This window comes from Podarcis erhardii (genome assembly GCF_964252035.2).
Source record: "Podarcis erhardii genome assembly, chromosome: 3".
Taxonomy (NCBI): domain Eukaryota; kingdom Metazoa; phylum Chordata; class Lepidosauria; order Squamata; family Lacertidae; genus Podarcis; species Podarcis erhardii.
Window position 1 is genome coordinate 37952417 of NC_138507.1, and position 27620 is coordinate 37980036.

A 27620-nucleotide genomic window follows, 5' to 3' on the forward strand; every position below is an offset into this window, starting at 1 on the left:
ACCCACAATCAAATATTATTTTATGGTGTGTGAAATCTTAAGGTGTAAATCACATACCTGTGCACACTTCATCCACCTCTCTCTTTAAAAGATATTAAATTGAGGCAAAGTTCATAATATTTGAGGTACACCTCAAATATTATGAACTTTGCCTCCATTTAATATGTTTTAGTGTTCACTCATTTATTTCCCTAGAACTGTTATAAGTGGGGCTGTTTGAGTCATGCTGTCCCTCACACTTACGGACCAGAGGCCTTCCTGTAAAGGTAAGCACTGCATAGTTATGGAATCTTCAGCAAAGAGACACTTCACAAGCCTTCCTACGCAAATACTCATGGGAAGGTGTTAAGGAGGACATAACGTATTTAAGAATAGAACTTGTTGAGCATGTCTTCATTCTGAACAAAGAATGTGTGGTTCGATTAGTTCAGGGTTAAGTCTAAAATCAGGATAATTAATGTTATTCTTGGTTGCATAATAACAGTGAATCCTGTATAATATAAACAGTTAACCTGATTCCCAATATATCCTTGGCTTATTTCACTTTGATATTCCTAGTGATGGCTGAGTTTAAGGCACTCCTTCCTTGTCAATCAACTATAGAAGGGATGGGGAAACCCGTGGGCCTCCAGATGTCATTGAACTGCAACTCCCAATTGGCCTGGACAATGATCAGGGATTTTGGAAGCTGTAGTTCAGCAGCAGAGGAGGGCCACAGGTTTCCCATTTCTGATTCATAGCTTTGTGTGGTCGTATGATATGACTCAATATCATTACCTGCATCAACTTCAGTGTACTCTCCCCACACTGCTGCTTTATCATTGTCAAGGACCAGGAGTCTGATGCCTCTTCATCAGGTGGTGAAGGTTTAGCGAGCCTGAGCAAACCCATCCACTGTGAGTTTAAAAAGGGGAATGTTACTCTGCTGAAATTGTGGAACTTGTTAACACAAGTTGGAAAGGATATAATCACACAATATATCCTCTCCTGCATCCCTGAACATTCCCACACAAGGTTCCTTCCTACTCTCTGTTGTCCCATTTCACTGCATGCAAACATTTCCAGATAAAATTTATTTAGGATTTGGCAGAGACGGTATTTATTCAATGCAATCAAATGTTTTTCAGCATCCTTCTAAGTGGCACAAAGGGGAAGTTTTAAATAAGTAGCTTTGTGAAGAGATTTCAACAGTCTGGTAATTTTAAAAATATGTCAGGAAAGCAACAGCCTTCTCTAAAATATACTTGATTCCTTTCTCCCCTTTCTTTCTTTCTTTTTCTAAAAAAATGCCTTAATTTTGCTGAACTGAATCCCAGAGGGGCTGCTTAAAAGTGCTGGCAACAGTGGCGTAGCGTGGGTTATCAGCACCCGGGGCAAGGCAAGTAATTTGCGCCCCCTAACCCGTGGATTTGCGCCCCCTAACCCATGGATTTCCCTAACCCCCAGATGTTGCGCCCGGTGCGGCCGGCCCCCCCTGCACCCCCCATGCTATGCCACTGGCTGGCAATGATATTGCCTTTTTAAAAAAACAAACAAACAAACAAACAAACCACAACCCTCTTTGTTGGCTTTCAACTAGCACAGTTCATCTGACTCCACCCCCCAGCCCATCTATTTTAAGGATTGCAGAAATGGCTTTGTTTGCCTAGCAATAGCCATTTAAACTCGGTTTTAGAAACAGTAAATATTAAAATGAAAGGAGGGGGAAATGGCATTCAGCTTTGTTTATAAAATGCTATTGGGAATCTGCCATCTGGGAAAGTTATCAATGTAAAGGAATGTTCTATAATTTCCTGTGTATGCATGATAAAAGAAATACCTAAGACATTTTTCTCATTTGGTACATGTGACAGATCGCTCATTTCTCATCAATTTCCTCTTAAGAAGGTCTAACTTGGTAGTCTTATATAATTCTGAAACTTGGTGATTTATCTTCCACTCAACAGTTGATTCTCTGAAACATGTTGCCTGAACAAATGTACATTTCTCGTATTGGCAGCCTGATCTTCCTGAGCCAGGATCACCCCATCAGTGAATCCTGCTGCCGGAGAATTCACAACACATTTTTAGGTTGTGAACTGCCTTGTGATCTTCGGATGAATGGCGGTATACAAATTTAATAATAAATAAATAAAAATAAATCTGAAATGTTCTGTTTGCTTTCACTGGCTTTTTCATTGAAAGAATAATATGCAATCATCCAACAGAAAGATTTAAGGTACAACATATTTGGTGTAGCAGCCTCCATGACAACCAGCTGCACAATGTGTGAGCAAAACAGAACAAGAGTTTTACAGGGCTGTGGATATATTTAAAAAATGAAGAGACAAAGCTTTTGGCAAACTAGTGTTTAGGAAGCAGCCCTGCAACCCTGAAATCCCTTATGTGGTCCCATCAATTAGACAGGAAAATGAGCAAGGCTAATGGAGAAATGATCTGGAAGCCTACAGCAATCCCCAAATACAGAGAGAATATGGTCCTCACTGGATGCCATTGTCAACAAGTGCTATGCTCCTGGAAATGAAATATGGTGCTGAAAATTTCCAGTACTGAATAATCCATGCCTCTTATGAGAAATATTGGCCTTCATTTGTATTTTTCTAAATGATAAATGGAGGGCAGCTTTAATAATAACCACGAAGTAGCTGACACAAATCTGCAAGGCCCTCACATGTTGGTAGAGCACCTGGGTGTTTGTGTCTCTCTCTTGTCCCAACACATACCCTCTAACATTTCTCTGATGAAAATAGGGATGTCATATTCCATTATTATTATTATTATTATTATTATTATTATTATTATTATTACCACCACCACCACCCATCCTTCTGATTGGGTTGTTCTAGCCACTCTGAATGGCTTTCAACATATATAAAAACATAATAAAACATGAAACATTTAAACAAACTTCCCCATAAAGGGCTGCCTTCAGAGGTCTTCAAAAGGTTGTGTTATCTCCTTGGCTCGCGGGTCACATAATTCAATACTCTCCAACATTTCTCCAATGAAAATAGGGATGTCCTAAGGAAAAGTGTGATATTCCAGTATCAAATCAGAAACCGACAGCTTCTGTAATTCCGGGACTGACCCTGGAAAATGGAGACAGTCGGAGGGTCTGCAACCAGGGATGCTTCAAAAGTCTGCCTGTGTGTGCTAAGCTTTTTTATGGCTGGAAATAAAGAATAGTTTTTTAGGAGCATTGAGAGAGAAATAGAGATCACTTCCCTTATGGCACACACATTGCCTCACCTGCCTCTGGCCGAATAGCTTTTTGGAACAATACAAGCCCCACTAAAATCTGTTTGACTAGAGGTGGCACTAGGATGACTGCACATGCCACAAACAGCAATCCCTCTTTCCAAATGCCTTCAGCTAGCTGCTGGGAAACAAACCAAAACCTATTATCTGTAGTCTAATAAAATATTGTGTCCTCCTGTCTCTTTAAGATCGTTCAATCATGCCTGGGAAGTGCTTCCTCTGGCCAAAGGAAGAGCCCAACTTAGGGAATCAGTAATTGTTTCTTGGCTCTCAAAAAAGAAGGTCAAATACCACACTTTCTCCATTCCAACAATCAGATCAGCTGCAAAAAAACTGCTCAGAAGAACAATGTAATAAAGGATCAGAGAAGTCCCAAGATATTTGTTTCTTTCCTTTCATGTATTGGCAGAATGAGAGCTTGTGAGAAAAAACAATTGTTATTCATGGTACAAGTTGTTGTGTAGTTGAGCAATTGTGCATGCAATGCACAATAATGATCCAGACCAGCACCAAATGGGGCACAATGTGTAATTAACCCAGATCTCTGCTTTTAAATGGGGAACAATGAGCAATTAAGCTAGATCTCCGTGCCTTTGAATGAGAAATGGTGTGCAATTTTTGATAGACCTGTGCGTTAAACTGGGGCATCATGTAATTTAACCGATTGCATATGTGATTCTGTGTAGCAAGGATGCAAAAGATAAACTTGCTATTGAAAGCATCCCAGATCTGCTTTTGCAGATACGCCGTGAACATACGATGCCCATCTTGGGAAGCACAGAAAGATCCACAGAAATAAATAAGATTTTGAATACAAACTACAAGGAAAGGCAAAATACAAATTCACATGTTATCTTCTACAGTGGTACCTCGGGTTAAGAACTTAATTCATTCCGGAGATCCGTTCTTAACCTGAAACTGTTCTTAACCTGAAGCACCACTTTAGCTAATGGGGCCTCCTGCTGCCGCTGCGCCTCCAGAGCACGATTTCTGTTCTCATCCTGAAGCAAAATTCTTAACCCGAGGTACTATTTCTGGGTTAGCGGAGTCTGTAACCTGAAGTGTCTGTAACCTGAAGCGTATGTAACCCGAGGTACCACTGTACTTCTATGTGCCTTTTATATTGTTACAAATTATAGGGTAGGCTGTATGTCTGAGCCCTCCTTCAATTCCTGGATCCAGCTCAGATTCAATTGCTGGAATAGCCAGGCCAGCCTGGTAATGTCCCACTCAGTATGGGTCGTTAAGGGAACAAAGAAAGTGGCTCTGTGACAAAGGACAAATTGGTGGGTCTCCCTTCCAAAAGTGAAAATCTGGACTGAGTTGTGAGCTATTTTGGGGGGAAGGGACCCTGCCCTGCCCTGCCTGATTTTGAGAAGGTGGCGTAAGGGTTCCCGCAGCCCTGGCACTGCTTTTCCTCCATAGGGTCTTGCTCCTTCCAGTATCCAGTTGGGTGCCAGTCCTGCCCTGCTTTTGAACAGGTTTTGAGCCACTACCCCCCCCCATTTTTTCAGTTTTTGAGACATTTTCAGCAAGGAATCGCCCCCGTTGCTGTACGTCTGGGTTTCCCCGGACATTTAGCTGATTTCTGGAAATTCCTCCCGGGCGCCATTTTCATCGTTTGAATTCTGGACCTTTCCGGGAAAATCTGGACGTATGGCAACCCTGCTCTCCCTCAGCTGTCTTATTGGTTAGAAAGACAAAAGGCCTGAGTGGAGTTTTGTGAGCCAGAAGCTGGAAGAAAAGCTGCAAACAGGGAGGGGAAAGGGAGAGGCATATTTGATTTCTGTTTGAGTCCAAAGCTACGGCAATGGAAGAAGGAATGCCCTTTTGAGGCATTAATGCTCATCGTAAACTTGGGTTGTATATCTGTGTAAATAAACCATATTTCATGAAGACACCATAGTCTCTCCTGTGCCTCATTTCCAAACGGAAACACAGACCCTGGGTCAGCTCCTGGAACCCCTGGGATCTCAGACCGCTATGTGATTAGGTTGGTGTACAACAATATATATTACTTTTTTAAAAATTGAGTTTATTTATTCAGTTTTGTGACAAAAGGTGCCAGGTGGCTGTAAATCATGTGCTAATTAGTGTTGACAGAAACAAAAATAGTTCTCTTTTTCTTTTCAGCACAATACGTTAACATATATAGTGCTTCTATTTTAAGTTGGTATCAGGACAGGAGTCAATTCCAGCAGTTCTGTTGTACACAAAGTAATGATGCTATGGCACGTTTATGTTAGAGATCACAGAGCCCTCAAGTGGGAATCTAACCTTTATCTCCAGGTGAGCTGCACCTTTCTGCTGGGAAACCCCAACAGATTGCATTAATTGCTAGAGAGTTATCATTTGCCCTAAGGTAAGGTTACCAGACGTCCCTGTTTCCCAGAGACAGTCCCCAGATTTATGAATCAGTCCCCTGACAAAATCCTATCATTCCTACGGAAGTTCAAAAGTGTCCCCGGATTCATTGAAAAAAAATCTGGTAACCTTACAGCCTAAGGACCTAGCTTACCCATTTCGCCCACTTTTATTGCCCCTTACATGAGAATACTTCCTTAAAGCAAACATAAAGGTTATGATAGTGCAATCCAACTCATCCTCTATTGCCCCAGCAATAACCATTGCTGCTAAGAGGTGACGTTCCAGCAACACACATAGGATGCTTCTAGACAGTCTGCGGTGTGGGCTTCAATCCCATCCAGCAAATTCAAGCTGCACAGCTAAAGCTGATCTGGGACTATGGCTAAAGAAGCCCACTTCCCACAAAAGATCAGAGTTTTTGTGATGAGGAAAGGGATGAGAAAACACCAGAAAGTGTGGGGCAACACATGCTTTCATGCAACATAAATCTAATCTCCCTACAAACAAATCAAGACGAATGTTCATTAAACATGTTATCTGGAAGCCATCCAAGACATATCGTCGCCTAGAAGTTCTACTGAAGGTACCCCTCCCCCCATTGGCTTATTACTTACTTTACTTACTTTAATTGCTTATTGGCTGCTGTATTAAGCTGTGGATTTGAGTGATCCCTCAGTCTTCAAGGGTGATTTGCTCAAAAGCCATGGTTATGCCACCTTCCCCTGCTTTGCACTTTTATTTTCTTTCCATCTATTTTATCAAGGTATCTGTTACGCTTCTGTAATTCATTATTTATGCTTTTTTTGTTTTACTTATGCATTTGACTGACACCTGGATCTCTGCTTCTGACATGGGTTACTTTTGCTGCATAAACTTCCCATTGGTTCTCCTTTTCATTGTCTTTCCTGGGGGGGGGGTGTATGTCATCTTTCTCCAAGATACTATTTTTCTTCTATTCCTTCCCCCGCCCTCCCCATGTTTGAATCCCATGCTGCATGACTATTTTCTTCAGCGAGCGTTACTCTCGCTCTTATGTACCACCCTCCTGGTTCAATGTCTACTTTTTGTGGGGGGGGGGGGAGCTGATTTTGAAGTCTGGCTTTAATCTTTTCTGCCGTTTTCTTCTCCTGTTTTACTAGGTGGTGATGTGAACACTGATCAAACAGCTGATTCAGAATCCTTCAGGTTTATTCCCCCCTCTTTATTACTTTGATCTTTCCCTGTTTCCTTCCTCTGCTGCTCACAAGTCTTGATTTAGTCATCACTTCCTCATGCTCACCTGTTGATTTTTCTAATATTCCACATTCCCTTTATGATTATCATTTGATTTTATTTGCTCTGGTGTTCAGTTCTACTGCTTCACCAAGAGATTGTAATTCCGCTCCTGTGACCTGATACTTTCCCCATTCAACTAACTCAAATCTGTTTCCTATTTCTGCACCATCTACCACTAGTGCTGCTGTTTTGTAAGTCTGTGGTAGCATCCACTCTTCATTTGTGTGATCCTCATAAGTTTTCATCTTCATCATTCTTGCTCTGCTCAGCCTTGGCTCATTCCTGAATTGTGCTGCCTCCTGCTTGTACATTTGTACTGCTGAACATTCATGGTTCAAATTCCATCTGTTGTCTGATTTTCTCCATTTATAAATTTGTGCTCTCTTTCCCCCTCCTATTTATTTTGTGAGGTGGTTTTTTTTTGTTTTTTGCTTTAAAAGTCTTATTTTTCTCACTACTGTTTGCCTCCTGTTTGTATGTAATCCTCTTTGTCACTCTCTTGTATCTCCTAAAGCTTTCTTAGTCAAAGTCACTTCCACTGTTTGTCCCAACTTCTGCCTTCCTGTTTTCTATGAGAGCCACTCCGCATCCTCAGACATTTCTACTGCTACAAATCTTATACTGTGGTGCTCTAGCTCTATCATCTATCTATCTATCTATCTATCTATCTATCTATCTATCTATCTATCTTCTATCTATCTATCATCTATCTATATCTAATTTTCGTTTTCATTTTCATCTCATCTTCCACAATGCTAATGTTTGTCTCGTTTAGCTTTTTCATCTCATCAAGATTCTTTCTCTTCTTTCTGTTGATAACTGCTTGTTCATTAGTTTTTTTTTACAATTATTTGCTTTTTGGTTGGACTCATCTTAGGCCTCTTGCTCTGGACTTTAGGGGTTGTTTTTGCTCAGCTCTGTCTCTCTCTGTGTATTTGAACACGTAATTCCTTGCTTCTCTTTCTTACCTTATATCCCTTCTGGTGGCAAGAGAGGAAAAGGACATGCAGAGATTTCTCCTGCTATCTCTGGGTTCAAGGTTTCATTCTTAACTTTTCAGTACATGCATCGTCTGTGCCTTTTCATAGTTTCTTGGACTTTTCTTGTTTGCTTTCCATTTTTCTTCTACCCCACTGCCCCTGTCCAAGTGGTGTTTTTTTTTTTGTTTTGTTACCTTTTCTCTGGTGTGCTTTACCTGTTGAGAGATGCACCCCAATCAATGCAGCCCAGCCTTTAAGAAACATCTTAAAATGTATTTGTTTCAGCAGCTTATTTTTTATTTTATATACAAAATTATATGTATGCCAACCCAAGGTGGCTGAATTAATTTCTGCTTGAGCCTATTGTCAGGTTTCCTCCCATTACATCTCTCCCCCCCGCCATCCCAATCTTATGTTGTATCATTTAGTAAATTGTAAGGCAAGGCCATGGTTTTATTTTTTAAAAAGACTGGTAAAGTGTCAAGTTGTCATACATTGTCATGTACTGCTGCTGCTGTTACTACCTGCTTCTTAACTGCCGCAGTGGTGAGCTGGGCAGTTGATACTCTTTAAAATAATTTTAAAAATGCAAGCAATATTGTGTACTTAGTGGAATGCCCACCAGATGGCAGCTATGAGTGTTGTGATAGCCCGAACCTTGAACAGCAACTAAGGCTTTGACAGGGAGGAGGAACCAGCTAGATAAGGAAAACGGGTGGTGTCATCAGTTGTTACCAGGAGCCAAGGATTGGGAGTGGCTCTCAAAGGCAAGAGGACGGCTGAGCCTGGACTGGAGACTATCAGCAGAGAGCTCCTCTGAGCCAGAATTTCCCAAACTGGGACCCCCAGAGAGAGCATCACCCCTTGAGACAGATTGCCCTGAGGAACCAGTCCTCTTTGTGGCAGGGGTTGCATGCTCCTTACGACCTCAGTGCTGGCAACATCCAAGGCAGAAGCAGCCTTGAGAAGTAGAAGCTGCCTTGAGTGCTGGGCTCCAGGCTGGAGAAGTCCCTCACTAGGAATTTCCCTTTTCCAGAAGGAGTCAGACCTTGGACTGTTTTGCATGACAGTCTGTGATCCTTTCCATTGTGGGGTGTGTTTATTTGTTAGAACACATATAGGTCTGAAAAGGCATGCCATAATGGCTGCTGATTTCACAGAGCAAGGAGAACCAGAGGTTCCTTCCCTGGGCCACTGCTGTTCTTGCGGGGAAGAGACATCTGCAGGTCAGTCTTCCGGGTGGAAATTTGCAAGTTCTTCACACACCATCCATTACCTCCCCCAACCCCACCACCTCAGTTTATAGACAGCGTCTTTCCTTTCCTGACTGGAAAAAAACAGTTTAGGAGGAGGGGATGAGCAGACAGCTGATAGACTCACAGTGCTGTTGCCATCATTACGTAAGATGCTCCAACTAGTGAAAGTACAAGTAATTAATAGACGTAAGCTAAATAAATTAAGCTATTGATGTTGGATCTACAAACTTCTCGCAAACTGAAGAGGCGCACACCCAGATGCTGATGCTGACTTATTACAGGGTGCAAATATTGTGTTCCAATAATGGAAGTTACATAATTCACCATACGCTTGAAAACAACTCTATTTCAATTAAAACAGTAGAACTGATAACATTCCTTTTTTTCTTTTTTCTTTAGTTTTGGGGAAAGATCCCCAGCTTGTAATTGCATTAATTACAAACACGCGCACAGTTGAAAAAAGTCATTCAGATGTAAATGCCCTTAAATGAGAAGAAAGCAATTGGCAGTATAATTTTTGGTTGTTGCAGTTAATGAAACTATTTGATTTTGTTTTAATTGGACTTTTAATACCACAAAGCACTCTCCCAGTGATGAGATTTCTTCAGGAAGGTACCATCCAGCAGTAGCTCTAAGACTTGCAGAGGAAACTCATGCTGTGTGCGTGTGCTTTCACGGCATGCCCCTCAGCAGACTTTGGCATCTCTCAGATTTTACATTTGCCACTAGATGAAGCAGTGCAGAGAGCAGTGAGGTGTTCACCACAGATTTTAAAAACTCACTTTTCGCTTAACTGTTTATTCCCACTAACACGTATCTAAATAGGTGCCAATGGAGCTGAGATCCTGTCCTCTCATACAAATCAAGCAGACTTACTGCTGGTTCTGGGGTTGAGCATTGCTGTGTGGGAGAGGATAGCTGTACATCTTCTTGCTTTTAGAAAATACAGACAAATCTCTTTGAAAAGCCTTGTGGTTGGGGGGGGGGAAGGATAGTTTTCCAATGGTTGTCACTTTTTAATATTTTTGTTCAAGAGCTAGGCAAGCATTCTGTCACTAGAGCAGAAATGGGGAGCCTCAGGCCAGGGGGGTGAATGTGGCCCTCCATACATCTTTATTGTGCCCTCTAGACACTCCCCAGCCTCGTTCTTATCTCCTCATGCCATACTCACACCAGCTCTGCTTTGCAAGCTCCTGGAGTGCTATCTCTGGCAACGTTGTGTCCTTGAACCCTGATAATGCTACTTGCTTATATGGATGGAGGACAGAGACTGAGGTGGAGGATCGGGTAACAATCCAGCATGTGGACCAGATCCTTTCTTCTCTCACCACCATCATCCTGCAGATCAGTTTTGATAGGTGGGTGGAGCCATTTGATCCTGTGCTCAAGGAAGACGTACTCAGCTGATTAATGCGGAGAGGCTAGCTTTCAGACAGGATGGGTCTTGGCATCACAAACTGCTTGCTGATTGGCTTCAGAGTGATGGCTCTCAGCACACACCAGCTGTTTGGCACTGGGAGCCATTTTGTTTTGCTTGGTTTGTTTTTACATTATTGTAATCTATTTTGGTATGTTATTGTTAGCTGCTTTAGGCTTCCTTTTTGGACAGAAAAGCAGGGTACAAATATATTAAAAAAAAGAAAATGAAGTTTCATAACACATGATGTTTGGAAGACGGGCAGTTTCTCCAAGACAGAGAATCATGGTTCTTTCATGAACACTACTAACAATCCTAAGGGACAGGTACTAATTCAAGCTGGTCCTAATGGAAAGCACTTATATGATCATATATAAAATAAGATAGAAGGTTATGAGAGAAATTGAATAGAGGCAAAGTCTTTTGTCGAGACACAGATAGCCCTCACATTGATCTCAAAATGATCGCCCCCATCAACGCCAAAGGAAATTAGGAATGTTAAGTGCAATGTGATCTTTCCTGCAAACTCAAGGGTTAGTCAGCTAAAGCCAACGGGAGCAAGATTCAAATCCCTGTGCATTTAATATACCATTTAGGAAGTATTGATCTTCTTTTTTTTAAAAAAAGATGCCTTTTGGCTACAGTTCAGTGCCAGATATTTGGCACAAAATAAGTAGCCAGTGGTTTGGAAAACAGAGCACAGATAGAAGGATTGTTCAGTTTCTTTCTCAGATATGGTTGGAACCCAGAAATTCTTCCCACTGAGGAAATGAATCCTTTGAAATACACTTCAGAATGGCATCCCTCCTCCCTTTTAGGCCTGCCACACAGCCTGGGTGTCAACAGGGAAAGAAAACCTTTATGGCCTGTTGGAGATGTCCTCAGCTTCAAATTTAGAGTGAGATGTTTTGAGTGAAATATGGGGTCTTAGACCATGACTTCCTTAGTAGTGCTTCAGCAGTTTTACATCACTGACCACAGATCCTGCCCCCTCAAGCATCTGCAGCCCCTTCCTTTTAACCTTCATCTTAAGAGATGATGGTGGTGAAGATGGTATTGATGACAATGAACCCCAGGACAGTAAACAACAAAATAATACATTAAAAAAAAAGAAATTTAAACCATTTAAAGCACCTGAAAACATTTCCAAGCAGTCACACATGCTCCCAGCTGCTAATTTCAAGATTGCCAGGAGCAAGTTGTTCCAGCCATCAAATGCCTTGTTGAACATGAATGTTTTTAAAGATTGCAAGGGTGACTTCTAGACAACCTGTTTAATGAGCATTCAGCCTGATTTGTTTGAAGAGAGATTAGACTACGAAGGCTATTTAGTAAACACTGATGCTGATTTGTTTGTGGGGAGATTAGACATTGTTGCGTTAAGGAACACTTTCCCTCACACACATTTTCCTGCCACTTTTGTTACCTCAGAAAGCCTGGACTTCTGGGAGAAGCTGGTTTGTTTTGCAGGAGCTCCAGGTCAGCTTTATGGTAATTGCTCAGCCTGAATTTGTCAGGATGTGACTGAATCCCACAAGAAATGAGTGACAGTCTGGAAGTTCCCAGGGATGGCTTTCAAATGCCAGGCTCATACAACACTGCAGGTCTGTGGCTCTGAGGTCTTTACTAAATGCTTTCGTAAACTTCTAAAAATTTCTTTTGAGTGAAAATGCCTCAGATAGAAGCAGCTTGCCTTTTCTTTCTATGACTGACATGGTAAGCAGCTGTACAACTAGCTCCACCACCACTATTCTACTCCTCCTGTATTATGTTTATATAATTCTCCAGCTCCTGTTTCTGAATCAAGGTCCTTGTTAAGACAAGGATGAGGGGAATGTTGCTCCTGTTAACTGCCATCCATTGCACACTTACTTGGCACAGTAATGTCCAGAGAATGTCATAGGACTTACTTCCAAGTAAGCATGCATTGGATCAGGTTGTTACAAAATACAGTAAAGCTATATATCTATTGAGGAGAAATAACCTGTATTTTTAAAAAAAACTAGTTAAGAGAGAATATTATTAATAGGAATAAAGAACAAGGAAAGATTGTAAGATATGTTAATGAAGCAGATCAGAAGGAGAAGGCCCGAATGAATATTCTGTGGGAACCAGAAGTGACAGAAAGGAAAAACTTAAAAGAGCATATATAGTCTTCCCTCATGTTACTTCACCATCCTGTGTGAGAACGGTTCAAAATCCTCATCAGTGTGAGAGAAGAGCCTTCCTTTGCCACTTGAAGTACTAGGCCAAAGGGTGTAAGTAGTTCTGAAATGTATACCTTTCTTCTGAAGGGTTTTTCTTACAAGATTAAAGGCAGCAAGGTTTCTTTTAAGTCTGAGAGAACCTGTGACAAAATAGTTTTGTCTTATATGTGGATGAGGGACCCTTTGGAGTACGCTGCTTTGGAGAGAGTGGAGGTTGACTTGTAGTTGTGAAGAAGGAACCAAGGCAAGCACAACTCCTCATTAGTTTTGGGTCATGGAGGTGCATGCAGGGAGGCCTCTCGATTCTCCGACCCTCCCATTTTTGAGAAATGGAAAAGCTACTTCAAAGAAAAGATTCAGAAGCTCCCTTTTTTGAGAAAGTATCAGAAGGATGGGCCTGGATTTTTATCTTCTTATATGGCAGCAAAAGAAACACTCTGCAAATGTATATGGGACCAGATGACATTTGTTAGAAAATAAAGTAATAGATGGATGAGGTGATGAATAACTTGTATAACAGTAACTAGTTGGGAGCAAATATTATTTAAAATAGGAACAAATAGACTGTAGAGGATCATCATTAATTTGCAGGTTAACTCTACATATGGGGAAATAAAAAAATTCACTGGAATCTCCTCAGGTTTGTTTATTCTGCCTGGGCAGACACATCTAGCCCCTACTGAACCTTTTTTATGATTTCAAAACTAGGTGCAGAGTCCTGAATCCACATCATGGCAGCTTCTAAGTTCTTAGGCATACCTCTGGCCTAGCAAATATCCACGGTTGGCTGTTTGAACCCAAGTAGCAGTATTACACAGTATAGAAATTAAGATTCACTTCCAATGAGCTATTTGGAATTGTATCTGCATTTTAGTTGGCCTTCCACCACCACCCCAGTGTGTTTACAGTGATGGAGTAGACAGTGAGAGATAACCGAAGTACTAATGTTACTGCCACTGAGAAACAAATAAGGCAATTAAAACTTCAACTTGCGCAAGCACACACACACCCTGACTGAGAATTTCTGTGCTGTTTGCTGATTAGCCTGGCTTCTATAATTTTTAACTTCTCTACCCTCTAGAACTGCAACAACCACTGCCCTATAGAATTCAAAATCTGATTGTCGCATTGTCAGATAAATTTACTTACCAAATAAAGAGGGTGTTACTTTTTCTTATATACTTATTTACTTACTTAATGTTTAACTTTGAAAACTTGTCTTCCACCATTGTTTAATTCCTTCCCCTTTCCCTAACAAGACACATTTTTGTAGACTTATTCTGGTTGGGGGACTGCATTGCAAAATGAAGTGCAAATTTCAAACAATAACAGCATTTAGATTTGCTAGCTGGTTCAGGAAGTCCAGGCTAAGCAGACTCACATGAAAATTCAAACTGAAATTCTACCCCATTCTTACTTGTGTCCATTGTCTCCAGTCTTTTCCTCCACTACTAGCAATATGAAATGGACAAACATGCTTCATTGTGTTCGTGGGCAGGCACACAACAATAAGAGGCTGCAGCAGTAGCGCCCTGCCTGTCCTGCTGCCCTCCCTAAGCCTCTGTGCATGCTGTTAAATAAGTAACTTTTCATTTATATCATGAAAACATGCTCAATTATTCCATATTTTTTTTAAATGCTAAGCAATATTACCCTTATTTCAGTAACATTCATTTTTGTAATGAATTTAATTATTCTGTTATTGTACTTAATTATTATGTTGCTGTGCCTGTTGTTAACCCACTGAGTGTGCAGTAGTAGCAGAAATGGGGATCTATAAATAAACTTAACTTGACTGACAGCATATTAGCAAGATATGCAGTGCACATTTTCTCCTGGCTGCACCTTAAACAGCTGTTGACTTTTTTTCTTAGAGTTTATTCTCTTAGCCTATAGGAAGATGTAAGTCTATGCTGTCTTCATATTACTAATCGCTCATTCATGCAACTGAATTATTAGTAATAATTCATATTACTAACAGCTAATTCATGGTGCATGAAGCCGACTGGTAGATTTTTTTTTTTTTTGAGGGAGGGGACAAATAGATCTTGGCTAATGGTTCATCAGCCAGCTGAGCTGTTTATTACATGTGCCGATTACTTGTTTGCATGCAGATGCAAAGCTCTCCAAAGTGGTTTAAGCAGCTGGCAGGTTGAATTGTGATCTCTGCTTATGATGAAAGGTTCACATGATTGGTTTGTTCAAAGCAGATTCCAATTCAGTGATTAAAAAAATTCTCATGTTGGCTCAAGCTCCACAAAGCCAGGAAGCTAAGGCTGATAACTTGACACACCCTGTGATCAGTAATGATGTTGGCTATGGCACCATGTGTGCTTATTTACAACTTACCCTCCATGCCTCCCAACTTTTCCTCAGTTTTTCAGGCCCATATCCAGATGGGGAAGGTGGAATGCCTGGAACCAGCAAAGACATAATCCTGCTTCTGTTTAGCCTTATATATAGCCTCTGAGCCTTACTGTATTGCGAGGGAAATCCTCCTGGGCATAGACCCATGTCTCTTTGTTGTTTACATCAGTCTCTGGCAGGCTGGGTTAAACAGTGAGAGATGGGGGTCTCCTGTGATGCAGTAGGTCTGAGAGCGGCACACATATTTCCTAGCACAATTTTGATTGATGATGATGCCAGTAACAATAAATGTCAAAGCAAGTTTTGAAAATAGCTCACCTGTTTTTCATAGATTGCAAAGATGCATAAGGTGCATCTCGGCAGCGTGGAGATGGTTCATGTACTGACTTTGAGCAGGACTGGGTTGCTTAATTATTGATATTTCAGTGCATTTTTAGGCCAGCACCTTTTCTTCTCTAAAAGGTTCTCACAGGAATTTACACAGAATATCCTGTAGGCAATTGAACTCACAAGTCTAAGCCCACATGCCTTTTTTGTTGTGAAGTGGCATAAGGAGTGTGGGATATGAAGGACTAATAATAATAATAATAATAATAATAATAATATGCGCTGGAAGAGGTTGCTTAACCTTTCTACTTTTCAACTGTAGCACCAAACCACCTAGGCCTGTTTTATTCCCACCAAGTATATCAAGATCCAAAGCAAGTCCAGGCACTTATGGAGATAACCAGCCATAAGAGAGCCGCAAGCCATGAAGTCAAAACCAGCATTTTGACTTGAGCCTGGGAATGGACAAAGCAGCTGCACTGTCTCCAGTTGTAGGTTCATAATGCATTCCCACTTAGCAGCTTCAAAGGCAATCCCATGCACAGCACAAAAGGGGTTCCCTCAGATATAGAATCATAGAATTGTAGAGTTGGAAGGGACCACAGGGAGGTTCCAACCTCCTGCAATGCAGGAATCTTTTGCCCAACATGGGGTTCAAACACATGACCCTGAGATCAAGAGTCTCGTGTTATAGTATGTTGGACCAAAGCCCACGAAACACACCAGGTTGCTAGTGCTTTGATCTGGGGATCAGGGAGGTTTCAAGTCATGATTGTAGTGTGGACTGAACTGGTTCATGTTCCATTTCAAAGTCTATATGGTCCTTCTAATCTCTTCATATCTGGAGAGGATGCCCTATGCTATGCACCATCTTTAAGTGAGATAACATATGTTTGATTTAGCAGCAGGCTTGTTCTGTACTGGTCCTTGAGTCCGAGCAGAGATCTAACTGGCTGTTCAGTTTTTATCAGCAAATGGAAATGTTTCTAACCAAAACACCTTCCCTGGATAATGTTAAGGGGCTTCAAAATGTTCCAAGAGTCACTTGGAATTTTGAGTGCCATGGGCACCAGTCACAAAATGGCAGCTGTGGGGGAGTAGTGTAACACAAAATGGTTGCTGTGGGGCATGGCAAAATGGCTGTCCCATCTAAAAGCATAAAAGGAGACAAGACCACAAAATGATGCAGGCATGTTGCCCACATCAGTAGCCCTATCATGGGTGGAAAAGCACCTTCATAAGCCACCACAGTGCTCCCTCACAGAGGGAAGTTCTTTGCATCTCTCCTCTTGTTCAGAGCAGGAGAGAGAGAGTGCAATGCAAGAGTGAGTCAGGGCAAACAAGAACTGGGCAGAAAGCGCAGTCTCTGGTGCTTTTTGAATTTTTGAGACATTTACTGACCTCTGGTGTTTAGCCACACAAGACATGTGGGGTGAGACTGGCTATTCCTAGAAACCACCTAAACAAGAACACTTTCATTTACTGTATTTAAGAACATTAAATATAATTTCTATATAGGAAATAGCCACACCAGAACAAAAGGCAACTTGATAAAGAATAACAAAATTTAACTACTGTAACCTGGTATACCTGTCTCCCAATTTCAAACAGCTGTCTTTTTTTATCTGTTCCTTCTCCCTCCTCATTCCTCCTCCCATCATCTCCTCTGGCTCTCCCTTCAACTGTCATTCTCCACGGATGCTCAGCTCCTGTCATTCACACCCAGAGTTCCACCAGACTCCACTGCTGTCAGTCATTCTTCTACTCTTCTGTCACAGGCTTCTATATGGATTTGGGGCTGTATCCAATATTGGCATTCTGCTAGCAGAAAGCACTTCCAATTTTTGTGGATCCCCATGCCCCCTTATGCAGGATATAGTGTGGGTGTCTGTAGTAGTAAAGGTGGAAATCAGCTAACACTTCTTACAGACACAAGTGCTAAGCAGGAAACAGGCAAGCAAGCAGTTGCTAGCATGAAGCCACCAGGAGATACAACCCAGTGTATCTACAATTTCCCTGCAGGTGTTTGTCATGAGCTCCTCAGGTCTGTCAGGATTGGGTTTGGATTGGCAGAATCTGATGCAGGATACATTCAGTAGAAAAAAATTAAGGAAATAAATATCCGAAGAGAATTTAAAGAAATAAATCAAACATTTTGTAGATCTACTGACTGACTGAACTGCTTGTTCACAGCTTGTAATCTCCAGTACCAACCCTGCGTCCTACAAAAAGCCACAGAAAGATTATTCATTTCACCCATTCTGGCATTGTTTTCAACCCAAGTGCTGATGTGTCATCCTGCAGTTAGGCAAAATATATTAAGAGTTTCACTCAACTGGTCCAAATGGATGAATGAACTGCCATATATTTCAGAGGCAGCTGCATCATAATCCAATTGTACAAATCCCACAGAAGAGAAATAGATATATGATTCGTGTAATGTTTTAGAGCCTGTGTTCCTAATTATTCCCATGGTATTTTCAGTCAGAAAAAACAAATCCAGTCCTTACTCATTTTCACAACCTTACTAGCTTGTTTCCTTGTACTGCTCCCACTGAGGTTCACAGATTGAGAGATGCATTTTAAAGATTGGTGGGTATTTGTCTGGCCCTCCAGTAGGTGTTGGATCACACCCCCCATCATGCCTGATCATTGGCTATGCTTGCTAGAGCTGATGGGAGTTGTAGTCCAGGGACGATTGAAGACCCCTCCCCCTACAATCCCTGGAAAAAGCCCAACTAATGCTTACACAGTTGAGCACATTTTTGAACTCTGGGTTTATATCCAACAGATCTATAGTAGATGTTTCATTTTATACTAAAACAGGCAAATCCAGAAAGATTAAAGTCTGTATTTCGATACATATTGCCATTCTGAACACTGGTGATGGCGTGGTTGCCCACCATTTATCGAAAGATACATGTTATTCCAAAGTGTGAATAACAATTGCACAAAGTTGGAGTACAATTTAAAACCAATAGATAAGCATGGCAAAACACAGCATGACAAAAAAACCCTCAGAGGATAGAAGAGTTAGAAGAATAATCTCCGGTCTGAAGCACCTGAGCATATCGGAATGTGTCCGCCTGGCAGCAAAAAACTTGTAGTGCCAGGAAAACCTCCTTATGGGAGGCTTTTCAAAGTAGGAGAGGCCGGCACACTGCAGTTCAATGGAGCCACCACCCTGACACCAGCAATGCTGAGATTTACTGGGGTGGTGCCATGGCAAGGCATCAGCAAGGCTGGCAGTGATAGGAGTGCCAGACTAGTTGCATCAGCTATTTCTGTTCCAAAGTCCAGGGACCACCACATAAGAGGCCATCTCCTCTGTTGAAGCTGAGCAAAGATATTAAGTTGAGTATGGGTGTACAAGAATTAATGAGAGGATGTTATTAAAGTGTCAACATACAACGAGAAAACAATATGACTTCAATTTTACTGTTTGATTCTTCTTCTTCTTCTGTTTCCTTTCCCTTTTCCACAAACCACTTTTGAGATGAAGTGGAATTTCAGAATCATGTATGAAGCCCCCTCTCTCTCCAGGCTCATGTCATTAGTTCCTGCACTGTCCCGGCCAGAGGAGAGGCTTCAAGCTTAAGTGGGGTCATTTGCTAAGGTCAGAGTCCAAGGATACCAATTTACATTCACAGTTTAGGCTCTGGGGAGCAAAGTCAGATCAAGTATGGGTCATTTTCCAGCAAAGCAAGGCCTGATGAAGCAAAGCACAGGTTCAGATATATAAGGTGAGGCAAACCAAGTGTCAAGGCATGGAAGGCAAACTAACAAGGTGGCTAGCACCCTGGATAGCTCCAAGCAGAGACAAGGCATTCTTGAATGTTGCTCCAACATTCCAACCAGCAACTCCAGACTAAAGCTCTGTACACACCACATACCTAAACCATATACCGCCTCCCCAAAAGGAATCGTGGTAACTGTAGTTTACTCCTAACAGAGTTGCAGCTCTCAGGATTCTTTGAAGGAGATGTCCTTTCAATGTATGGCATATATGCAGTCTAATGCTTAAATAGGACCACAGCTCACCCTGGCCTCTTAGAAGTTGTGTTTGTGGGAGGGGGGGTTATTGCTTTGTTTTTGTTTTTATGATGTATTTTGTGTTCTCATGTATTTTAATGTTGCGAACCACCCTGTGATCTTCCAATGAAGGGTGGTATGCAAATTTAATAGATAATAATAGCACATTTATTTTAACAAAATTTATATACCACATAGCTGTGGTGTAGGCCTTATCCCACCTGGTCTGGGAGGGCAAGGCCCTGACTGACTCCAGCAACAAAAGCTGAGGCTGCTGAACAAACTCTTTGGCTGGGGTATTTTTTTTAGCAGCTTTGTCATTGTTGGGGAAGGGTTGTTGCTGTTATTGATATTAACTTTTTGTATCTCTGTTATTAGCTCTTATTTTGATTTACAGTGGTGCCTCGCAAGACGAAAAGAATCCGTTCCGCGAGTCTCTTCGTCTAGCGGTTTTTTCGTCTTGCGGAGCAAGCCCATTGACAGCTTAGCGGATTAGCGTTATTAGCGGTTTAGCGGCTTTTAGTGGCTTATCGGCTTAGCAGATAAGCGGCTTAGCGGCTTAGAAAAAGGGGGGGAAGAAAAAAAACCCGCAGGAACTCGCAAGACATTTTCGTCTTGCGAAGCAAGCCCATAGGAAATTCGTTTTGCGAAGCACCTCCAAAACAGAAAAGTCTTTCGTCTAGCGAGTTTTCTGTCTTGCGAGGCATTCGTCTTGCGGGGCACCACTGTATATGGAAATTGTTCAATTTGACTGTGCACATTTTGATGTGTTTTATTTATTGTTTAAATTTGTAATTATGTTTTTTTTTATGCTGTACGCTGCCTTGAGCTTGGTTTTAACCATGGAAAGGCAGCATACAAATAAAATGATGTATGTATGTGTGTTGATTGTAACAAACATCTAAAGCAGTTTACAAGAAATATTAAGATTATCAGTAAACACATTTAAAAGCAAGTAATTAAAACATTTTTTAAACAGTTGAAATCAGCAGTAAACTAAAAAGAGATTAAAGTACATCAACTTCTACTTGTCTGTACAGACTTGCCTAAACAAAAAGGTGATAAGCAGTCGCCCAAAAAATACAGTGAAGGAGCCTCCCTGGTATCAGTAAGACAGGGAGTTCCAAAGTGTAGGTGCTTCCACACAAAAAGATTGATTTCTGACAACTGCAGAACAAATATTATGTGGTATCTGTAACAGTGCCAGTTCTGCAGATTGAAGTGGGCACATATGGGGTATCATCCCACAAATAAACTGGTCCCAAGAGCTTTATATACCAATGGTATATATACTGAAATGGAGGGATATTTATATATGCAATTAAATAAAGAATATTTATTTATACTTCTCAAATCTGAATTTTGTAGAAGAGGTTTTTCCTTTAAAGGGTGATGAAGCATTGTAAGCCAATATAAAAAAACAACAACCCTAATTTCCATATCTAAACAAAAACACCAGAGTGTAGTGATTCTAAACCTATACTTAAAAATTACAATACTGTAAATAACCATTAAGACTACTTGGCCTATATTCAAGTCAATTGTTAATTGCACTTTGTATTTAAATCTTCTTCTGCCTCTTGTTGTTGTTTTGGTACATCAAAATATAGTCTTCTGGCCTACTTTCCTGGCTGAAAACTAGGATACAGGAACGCACATATAATGGGAATAACATTCAAGGAAAGATGATAAGCATCAATTTTTTAAAAAACAACAACGACCCTATAACAAATATCATAACATTTCAACTCTATGCACACTTACCTCAACTCAATAAGTATATATAGGATTGTATTTCAATTGTCTAAAGATTTAGAATGTGTGGGGAATTTGTGGCTCATCAGATGTTCCTGGATTACAACTCCCATCATCCTTGGCCATTGGCCATGGTGTGGCTGGACTGATGGGCACTGTAGACTAGCAACATCAGGACAGCCACAAGTTCCCCACTCGTAGTTGTGACGTTAACATATATGAGAGAGTGCTGGAGGGGAAATAGTTAAATAGGATGCTCAGACAGGACCCAGGGGGGTGGAGTCAGTGGGTCTATAAAACTAGTTCGGGGGAGTTCGTTGAGAGTTGTTGGTGGGCAGTTGGTTGGGTTTCATGGGTTGGCTGGTTGGGAAAGGCACTTGGTAATAGAGAGACAGTTAGGGCAGTTGGTCCTTGAGTGTGGGGAGGTAGCAGAGATAGACAGAGGAACATAAGATTAAGAAAGTAAAGAGGAACACCTTTTGCAATGCTGTAAAAGTTTTGTTTTATGTCTGAAATAAAATACACTCTTCTTTATTAATTGAAAAGCTGACTGAGACTGAAGTGATTTTACCAGGGAGGACCTGGTTGGTGGCAGCGGATTAGTGGTGTACGGGTCAATAGTCCGTGAGATGACCGGGGGCTCCGTACAAATGCCACAGTAGTTTAAAAGAAAATGAGAGGTCAAGCAGGCTTTCTATATATTTACCCATCCAGGAAACTGCCTTGCTCACTCTTTGCTTAACTGGCAGAGGTACATGTCAGGGTGCAGTTCTCAGCTGTGGTACTGGTTGGAATTAAGGGTTCCCCTCCCCCGCCAATCTGCTGATGAAACTAATTGATTATTTCTGCCTTAGTTCCAGAGAGCAAGATAGCTTCCTCCAGGTACTGCCAGGATTCAGGCAGAAGATACCAAAGTGGTGTATCAGCAAAGCAGCTACATCATCTACTGCCTGGTGCTTGAACTGCCTGGTGCTTCAGGTAAGGGGAGATTTGTGATTGCAGGTTGATTTTCTCATTGGCAAAAGTCTCCAGGGTCTCTTGCCTAAAGAGATGAGGTGGCCCCCAGGGAGAGGGCCTTTTCACTGGTGGCACCCTGAGTTTGGATTGCTTTCCCAGTGAGGCTTGCCTGGCATCTACCTTCAGATCTTCAGACCAGTGGGATATTTTTTATTCTCCCAGGTTCAGAAAACCCATGGAATTATTTTTAGCTGGGTTCTAACTGTTATTGTAGAATGGTTCTGTGCTTTTTGTGCTGTTTCCTTTCCCCCCTTTTTAATGCAGATAATTGTATTGATTTTAGTGTTTTAACTTCTTTATTGTTATATAATTTATTGTCCTCAATTTTGTGTGAACTGCCCAGAGGATGTTTTTGATGGGTGGTCAATAAATGTCAGAATGTGAAAAATAATAACTGTAGAGCACTACCATAATATAGGCTCACAATGTGTAGAAAGAAAATGTAGGACATTTAGATTGTAAAGTTCAAATAAAATAGAGGAGGGGAAGCAGTTTAAGATTCCTTCCTCTGGCTTTAGTGTACTGACATAATAGCCTTCTTTCTAGACTGAGATATTCTAGAGGCCATAATATGCTATTTTCTTTTCTTTGTATGCCAGGGTGGGGGAAGCCTTTTCAGCCCAACAGCCACATCCCCATGTGAAAAGTGGGAGGACCCCCTCCCCCCACAACACATTACACACTTATACATGTCCACAAACCAAATCATGCATATACATGCACATCCATCCATTCTCACACATAACACAGAGAACACCAAGTTTTTAATATTACCACTCTTCAATTAAAATTCAGGTACCAGATCAGGCCAGCTGGTGATACGACTAGCTTTCCCCCCTCCTTCTGAAATATTTAAACATTTGGAACAAATATAATACATCTATTGCTCTGGCATAAGAAGCTGAGGTTTCTGGAGATTTGCACGTGTAGGTGCTAACAGAGAGGATTTTTTAAAAACCTAGGCGGGACTCTTGTTGTGACGAGGAATCCTCCATCATAATTACATCAATACCTAGAATTGTTTTGGAAAATAACATATGCAAGTTAAAGACAATTATTATACTTCTTTCCTTTAACATGATTCAACTCCTTTAAAAATGTTTATATTTATATTTGTGTGCTTCAGTAGGAAAATGTAGATGTACCTTAATATTTTGCAAAATTAGGTATAAATAGCTACATAAAAGCAAAGTTATAAGTGAGACGTAAATGAAGAAACCGAAGGGCATTTGGAGAAAAGGAAGCCAGTTTGTCATCAATACAGTTCGTTCGCTCCTAGGGAATTTGGCCAACACATATGCTTGTCTAACAGGGGGTCTTAGAACAGCGAGTGATCATAAGAACCATATGTGCTAGTGTACCAATGAACAACTTGGCTCAGTGTGTATAACATTTCCTGTATTTTTCAGAACCACCTTGCATTTAAATAGATACACTGTCAACACATTGCTGGCTTGATGCTATATTCATCTACTTGTGTTAGCAGCACCAAAAGCTAGAATACATTTATCACTTGGGGTGTTTTAAAGACTGAAGCAGCCTTGATGTGGACTGAAAATTATTGACCTATAAACGATCTTAACAACCTTGTTTCACGGGGTTTAGCAAGCTGCATTACTGTATTGAGTCTCGCAGGTAGGGCTCCAAGGCTGCACAACATTGGACACAGTGGGGCTTACTTCTGAGTACACACATAAGATTGCACTCTAAAGATGGCAGGTTGGTGCAACAACACTCCATACAAACTTCACTACTTACTGCACCAGTTTTGCACATATAGACCAATGGCTGTGTTGAGTACTCATCCCACGTTCATATCTTAACCTACTTCCCTTCAATCAACATGAGAAAAGGGGAAGTGTATGTTGCCAAGGAACAAAATGGCTCCAAGGAGAGAGATACTGCATGAGAGCCATAGGGTTAAAAAGCTGGCCTGCAAGCTTTAGATTTATCAACTGAAGCCTTAGTTAAGTTCCCTCACCCCTCAAATTTAAACCACAATATTTTGCCTTTCTACCAATATTGGCTTACAACAAAGCTTAATCAGAGAGAGATGGTTGTAAATTAATTAAAAATGTATTAATTTAAAAATTATCTGCGGCCTTTACACTGGGAAAGCTCAGCCGGTAGAGCATGAGACTCTTAATCTCAGGGTTGTGGGTTCAGGGTTGTGGGTTGGGCAAAAGATTTCTGCTCTGCAGGGGGTTGGACTAGATGACCCTCATGGTTCCTTCTATGATTCTATGAAAAATCTGTTATCTTGTCTTTTTGTCACAAATGGGACCCTCAAGACAAGTAACAACCAACATGATGATCTTTCTTTCCAACAATAAGTGGAAAGTTTTGCTTATTAAACAGTAAGTTATGCCACACATCTTTCACTATTCCTCAAAAAGGAATCAACATGGAGGTTTGGGAACTATCCAGATTTATTTACACTCCCTCTATATATGCACACACACAGTGCTTTTTTCTAAAAAAATGTTTAGGAGTACAGTACTCTCATTTTCCTACTTATATTGAAATACTGCCCCTCAATGAGGCTAAACTTAGATTCACAAAATGTTTAGGGTATGCGTACCCCTGCACCCCCCCCCCCCAGAAAAAACCACTCTCGGTATAATTTTGAAATATTATTTTTTACAATAATAATTCACTCCATGATTAAATACAACATATGGAGCAAAACACACACTCGATAATACAATCCTGTAACACATGTTTAAGATTGCAAATCCCATAACACATGCATGAAAGGGAAATGCAAGGATGTAAACACCCAGAGCCTTTAAGTGAAATGAGCAACTGGGAATATTGAAAGAATGACAGCAGACTCAGAACTAGCTGAAATTTGAATGGGCAGATTGATTATCTGTGCAAATCCATTGCTTGACTCTGGGAAAATATTATTGAAAAGGCTTTCCTGTGGCTTTCCTATAGTCTGAGACATATATTGCTTGAAAAGCTTACTAAGAACAGTGGTCCAGATTTCAAACTGCAGTAGAAGTTCACTGTTCAGAAGCAGTAGTGATGTTGGGTCAGGAGGACTTGGCAGAAGTCCAGTCCACCCCATCAGTGGAAAGACCGGGAAGGTCCTCAAATACACCAGGCTGCAAGTGAGCAAGGTAATACACATTACTCTCTGGTAAGAGCATCTCCATCTACTGTAAAACGAACCAATTCCACTACTGCTCAGAAAAGATTAACTTTCTTTTGGTTACATGTTGTTTCAAGCACTTTGTCGAGAGACAATGTATGTATGCATTATAAAAATTAATATGTAAGGCAGGCCGGCCAGCCATAAATATTTGTTGTGGCTCATGACTGCTGCCTATAAGCAATATCCCACTTTTTAAAAAATCCCTCCTTTGCACAATCCTCAGTGATGCCCTGAAATGGTGTGTGCAGTGTGTGTTTAAAGATTGTGCAGAAACTGGGTTTGCAGTGACTGAGTCCTAGGTGCAGAGGCAAGCCTTTCACATCTCCTACCCCGTATAGGAACAATTTGGACACCTGTTTCCTCCTTGCTTTCATTTTCCTCCCTGCTGCTGATATAGCTGCTCTATCTTGGGAATCAGGGGCTTGCTGCCAATTAGGCTTGCTATAACAGAGCTGGATTTTTTTTTGAGGGGGGGGGGAGGAATGTTGACAAGGCTAATTGCTGGCCTATTGGCAGCAGGTTTAGTGCTTTGAGCTGCATGGAAAAGGATTTTAAACCTCAGCTTGCCAGGTGCCATGTTAATGCACTCTATTGCAAGATATAGCACCTATATATGACTTTGCCAGCAAACATCATTTAAAACATTTGATACCTTCCTGCAAGGCAGAAAGCGTTACACTCTGTAAGCATTCCCTGGGACTTACTTTCTTTCTTTCTTTCTTTCTTTCTTTTACTACAGAGCCACACATTCTCTACAAATTGGAGAATTAAGCTGCTGGCGCTATTTCCAAGGAATCCAGCAAGGTTTCCAGTATTTTGAGACTTCACACATATAAAAAAAGAATCTTTGCGCTCTGCCATGGGAGGAAAGACAAAATAAAAATTCAAATGTAGTGAGTGACTACTTCTAAAGTTCTGGAAACAGGAGGGGTTCTAGAGTGGTATCTCTGTGGACATTGTATCCAGCTGTTTCTGAAGAATGGGGACCATTGTTGGAAGAGGAACGCATTTCATTTTCAAAATGAAACCATAGGCTCAGTGTCAATGGTTTTGAAAAATCAAGGTGCAGGGGATCAGCTGTGTATCATAGCCTCTATTTCTGAGGACCATCTCTTGCCACTGAATTTCTGCATGAGGTTAGGAAGACAGGAGAACATTTGTGTAGAGAGGGTGGTTAATAGGAACTGGGCCATACACACAGTGAACCAGCAGCCTGAAATGTGAGCCACAATAACAGAGATTGCTTTGAAGAGGATTTAAACTACACTGCTGCTCTTGGGATATGTAACGAGATGAGAAGGAGGTGCAACTTCTATTTGAAGAGGTGGACTAATGCTTTTCTGGCATCAGACTGATCACAGGGAAGAAGGATTTTTGTTGTCCCAAAGGGAGAGGAGGGCTAGCTCTACCACTAGGCAGAGTAAGGTGTCTGCCTCAAGCAGGTGATTCTGAGTGTCATGAAAAGGCAGCAATTGACAATTATTTGACTTATTGTTGTGGAAAGTTAATTGGACTCAGTGCTGCCTATGCGTGCTAGGGTTTTTTTTTGGTTTTTTTTTTTTTTGCAGCCTCCACATGATGCTGTCCTTATCAAAATGCTGTCCCTTATTATTTCCCCAATTAATCTGAATTTGCCATGTAAAAACAAAAACAATGGAAATGGTAAATATGGATTAAATGGAGGAGGGGGATGGAATGGCATTTAAATGATATGGGGTTAAATAGGTAGGAATGGCACGCATACAATAAAGTGAAAGTCCATAGTTGTTTTTTTAAACCATATATTTCGAAAATCTCTGTATAGTGTTTGGGACAGATATAAAAACTTAGTGCAGTCAAAAACACCTTGGTGGCTGTCACCTTTAGAGGCTTTCTCAGTGAAGAGAAAGAATATGGAATCAAATTGGGCAACTTATAAAGAAATTTTAAAGGAAGAGCATAACATACTCAAATTTTTTTAAAAATTGAAAAAACCAGATATTGGTGGATTGGTTATAATACTACCAATTAAATGATGTGTTTAAAATAGACAGGAAAATTGGGTTTGAGAAAGAAACATCAAAATTAGAAAAAGAATTACTACAAAACGAAAAGAAAACATTATCAAAAACCTATTGACTCCTGCTGGATTGGGAGGTCAAGGATGAAGAGATCAAAGATGTGATGGTGAAATGGGAAAAATGGTTTTGGGTACTCCATACA

The 27620-nt window shown here is 40.9% G+C and overlaps 1 protein-coding gene and 1 long non-coding RNA gene across 6 annotated transcripts in view; one reads left to right on the top strand and one right to left on the bottom strand.

The window, feature by feature from the left end:
• ASRGL1 (asparaginase and isoaspartyl peptidase 1) overlaps positions 1-27620 on the bottom strand; it is a 73367-nt gene that overhangs the window by 37071 nt on the left and 8676 nt on the right. For 2 of the 5 annotated variants that reach the window (XM_081857346.1, XM_081857353.1), the window contains exon 2: positions 25229-25368. The exons of 1 other annotated variant lie outside the window; for it this stretch is intronic. In XM_081857346.1, the coding sequence (XP_081713472.1) occupies positions 25229-25331 (103 nt within the window). In that variant the 5' untranslated portion in view covers positions 25332-25368. Of the gene's footprint in view, positions 1-777; positions 895-6916; positions 6927-25228; positions 25369-27620 lie in introns of those variants that run through there. 2 more of the 5 variants (XM_081857350.1, XM_081857348.1) reach the window with 2 other exon arrangements.
• Positions 11695-27062, top strand: LOC309339462. Its single transcript, XR_014155377.1, has 3 exons — positions 11695-12157; positions 22096-22219; positions 26158-27062. It is a non-coding gene; the product is annotated as an uncharacterized lncRNA (long non-coding RNA).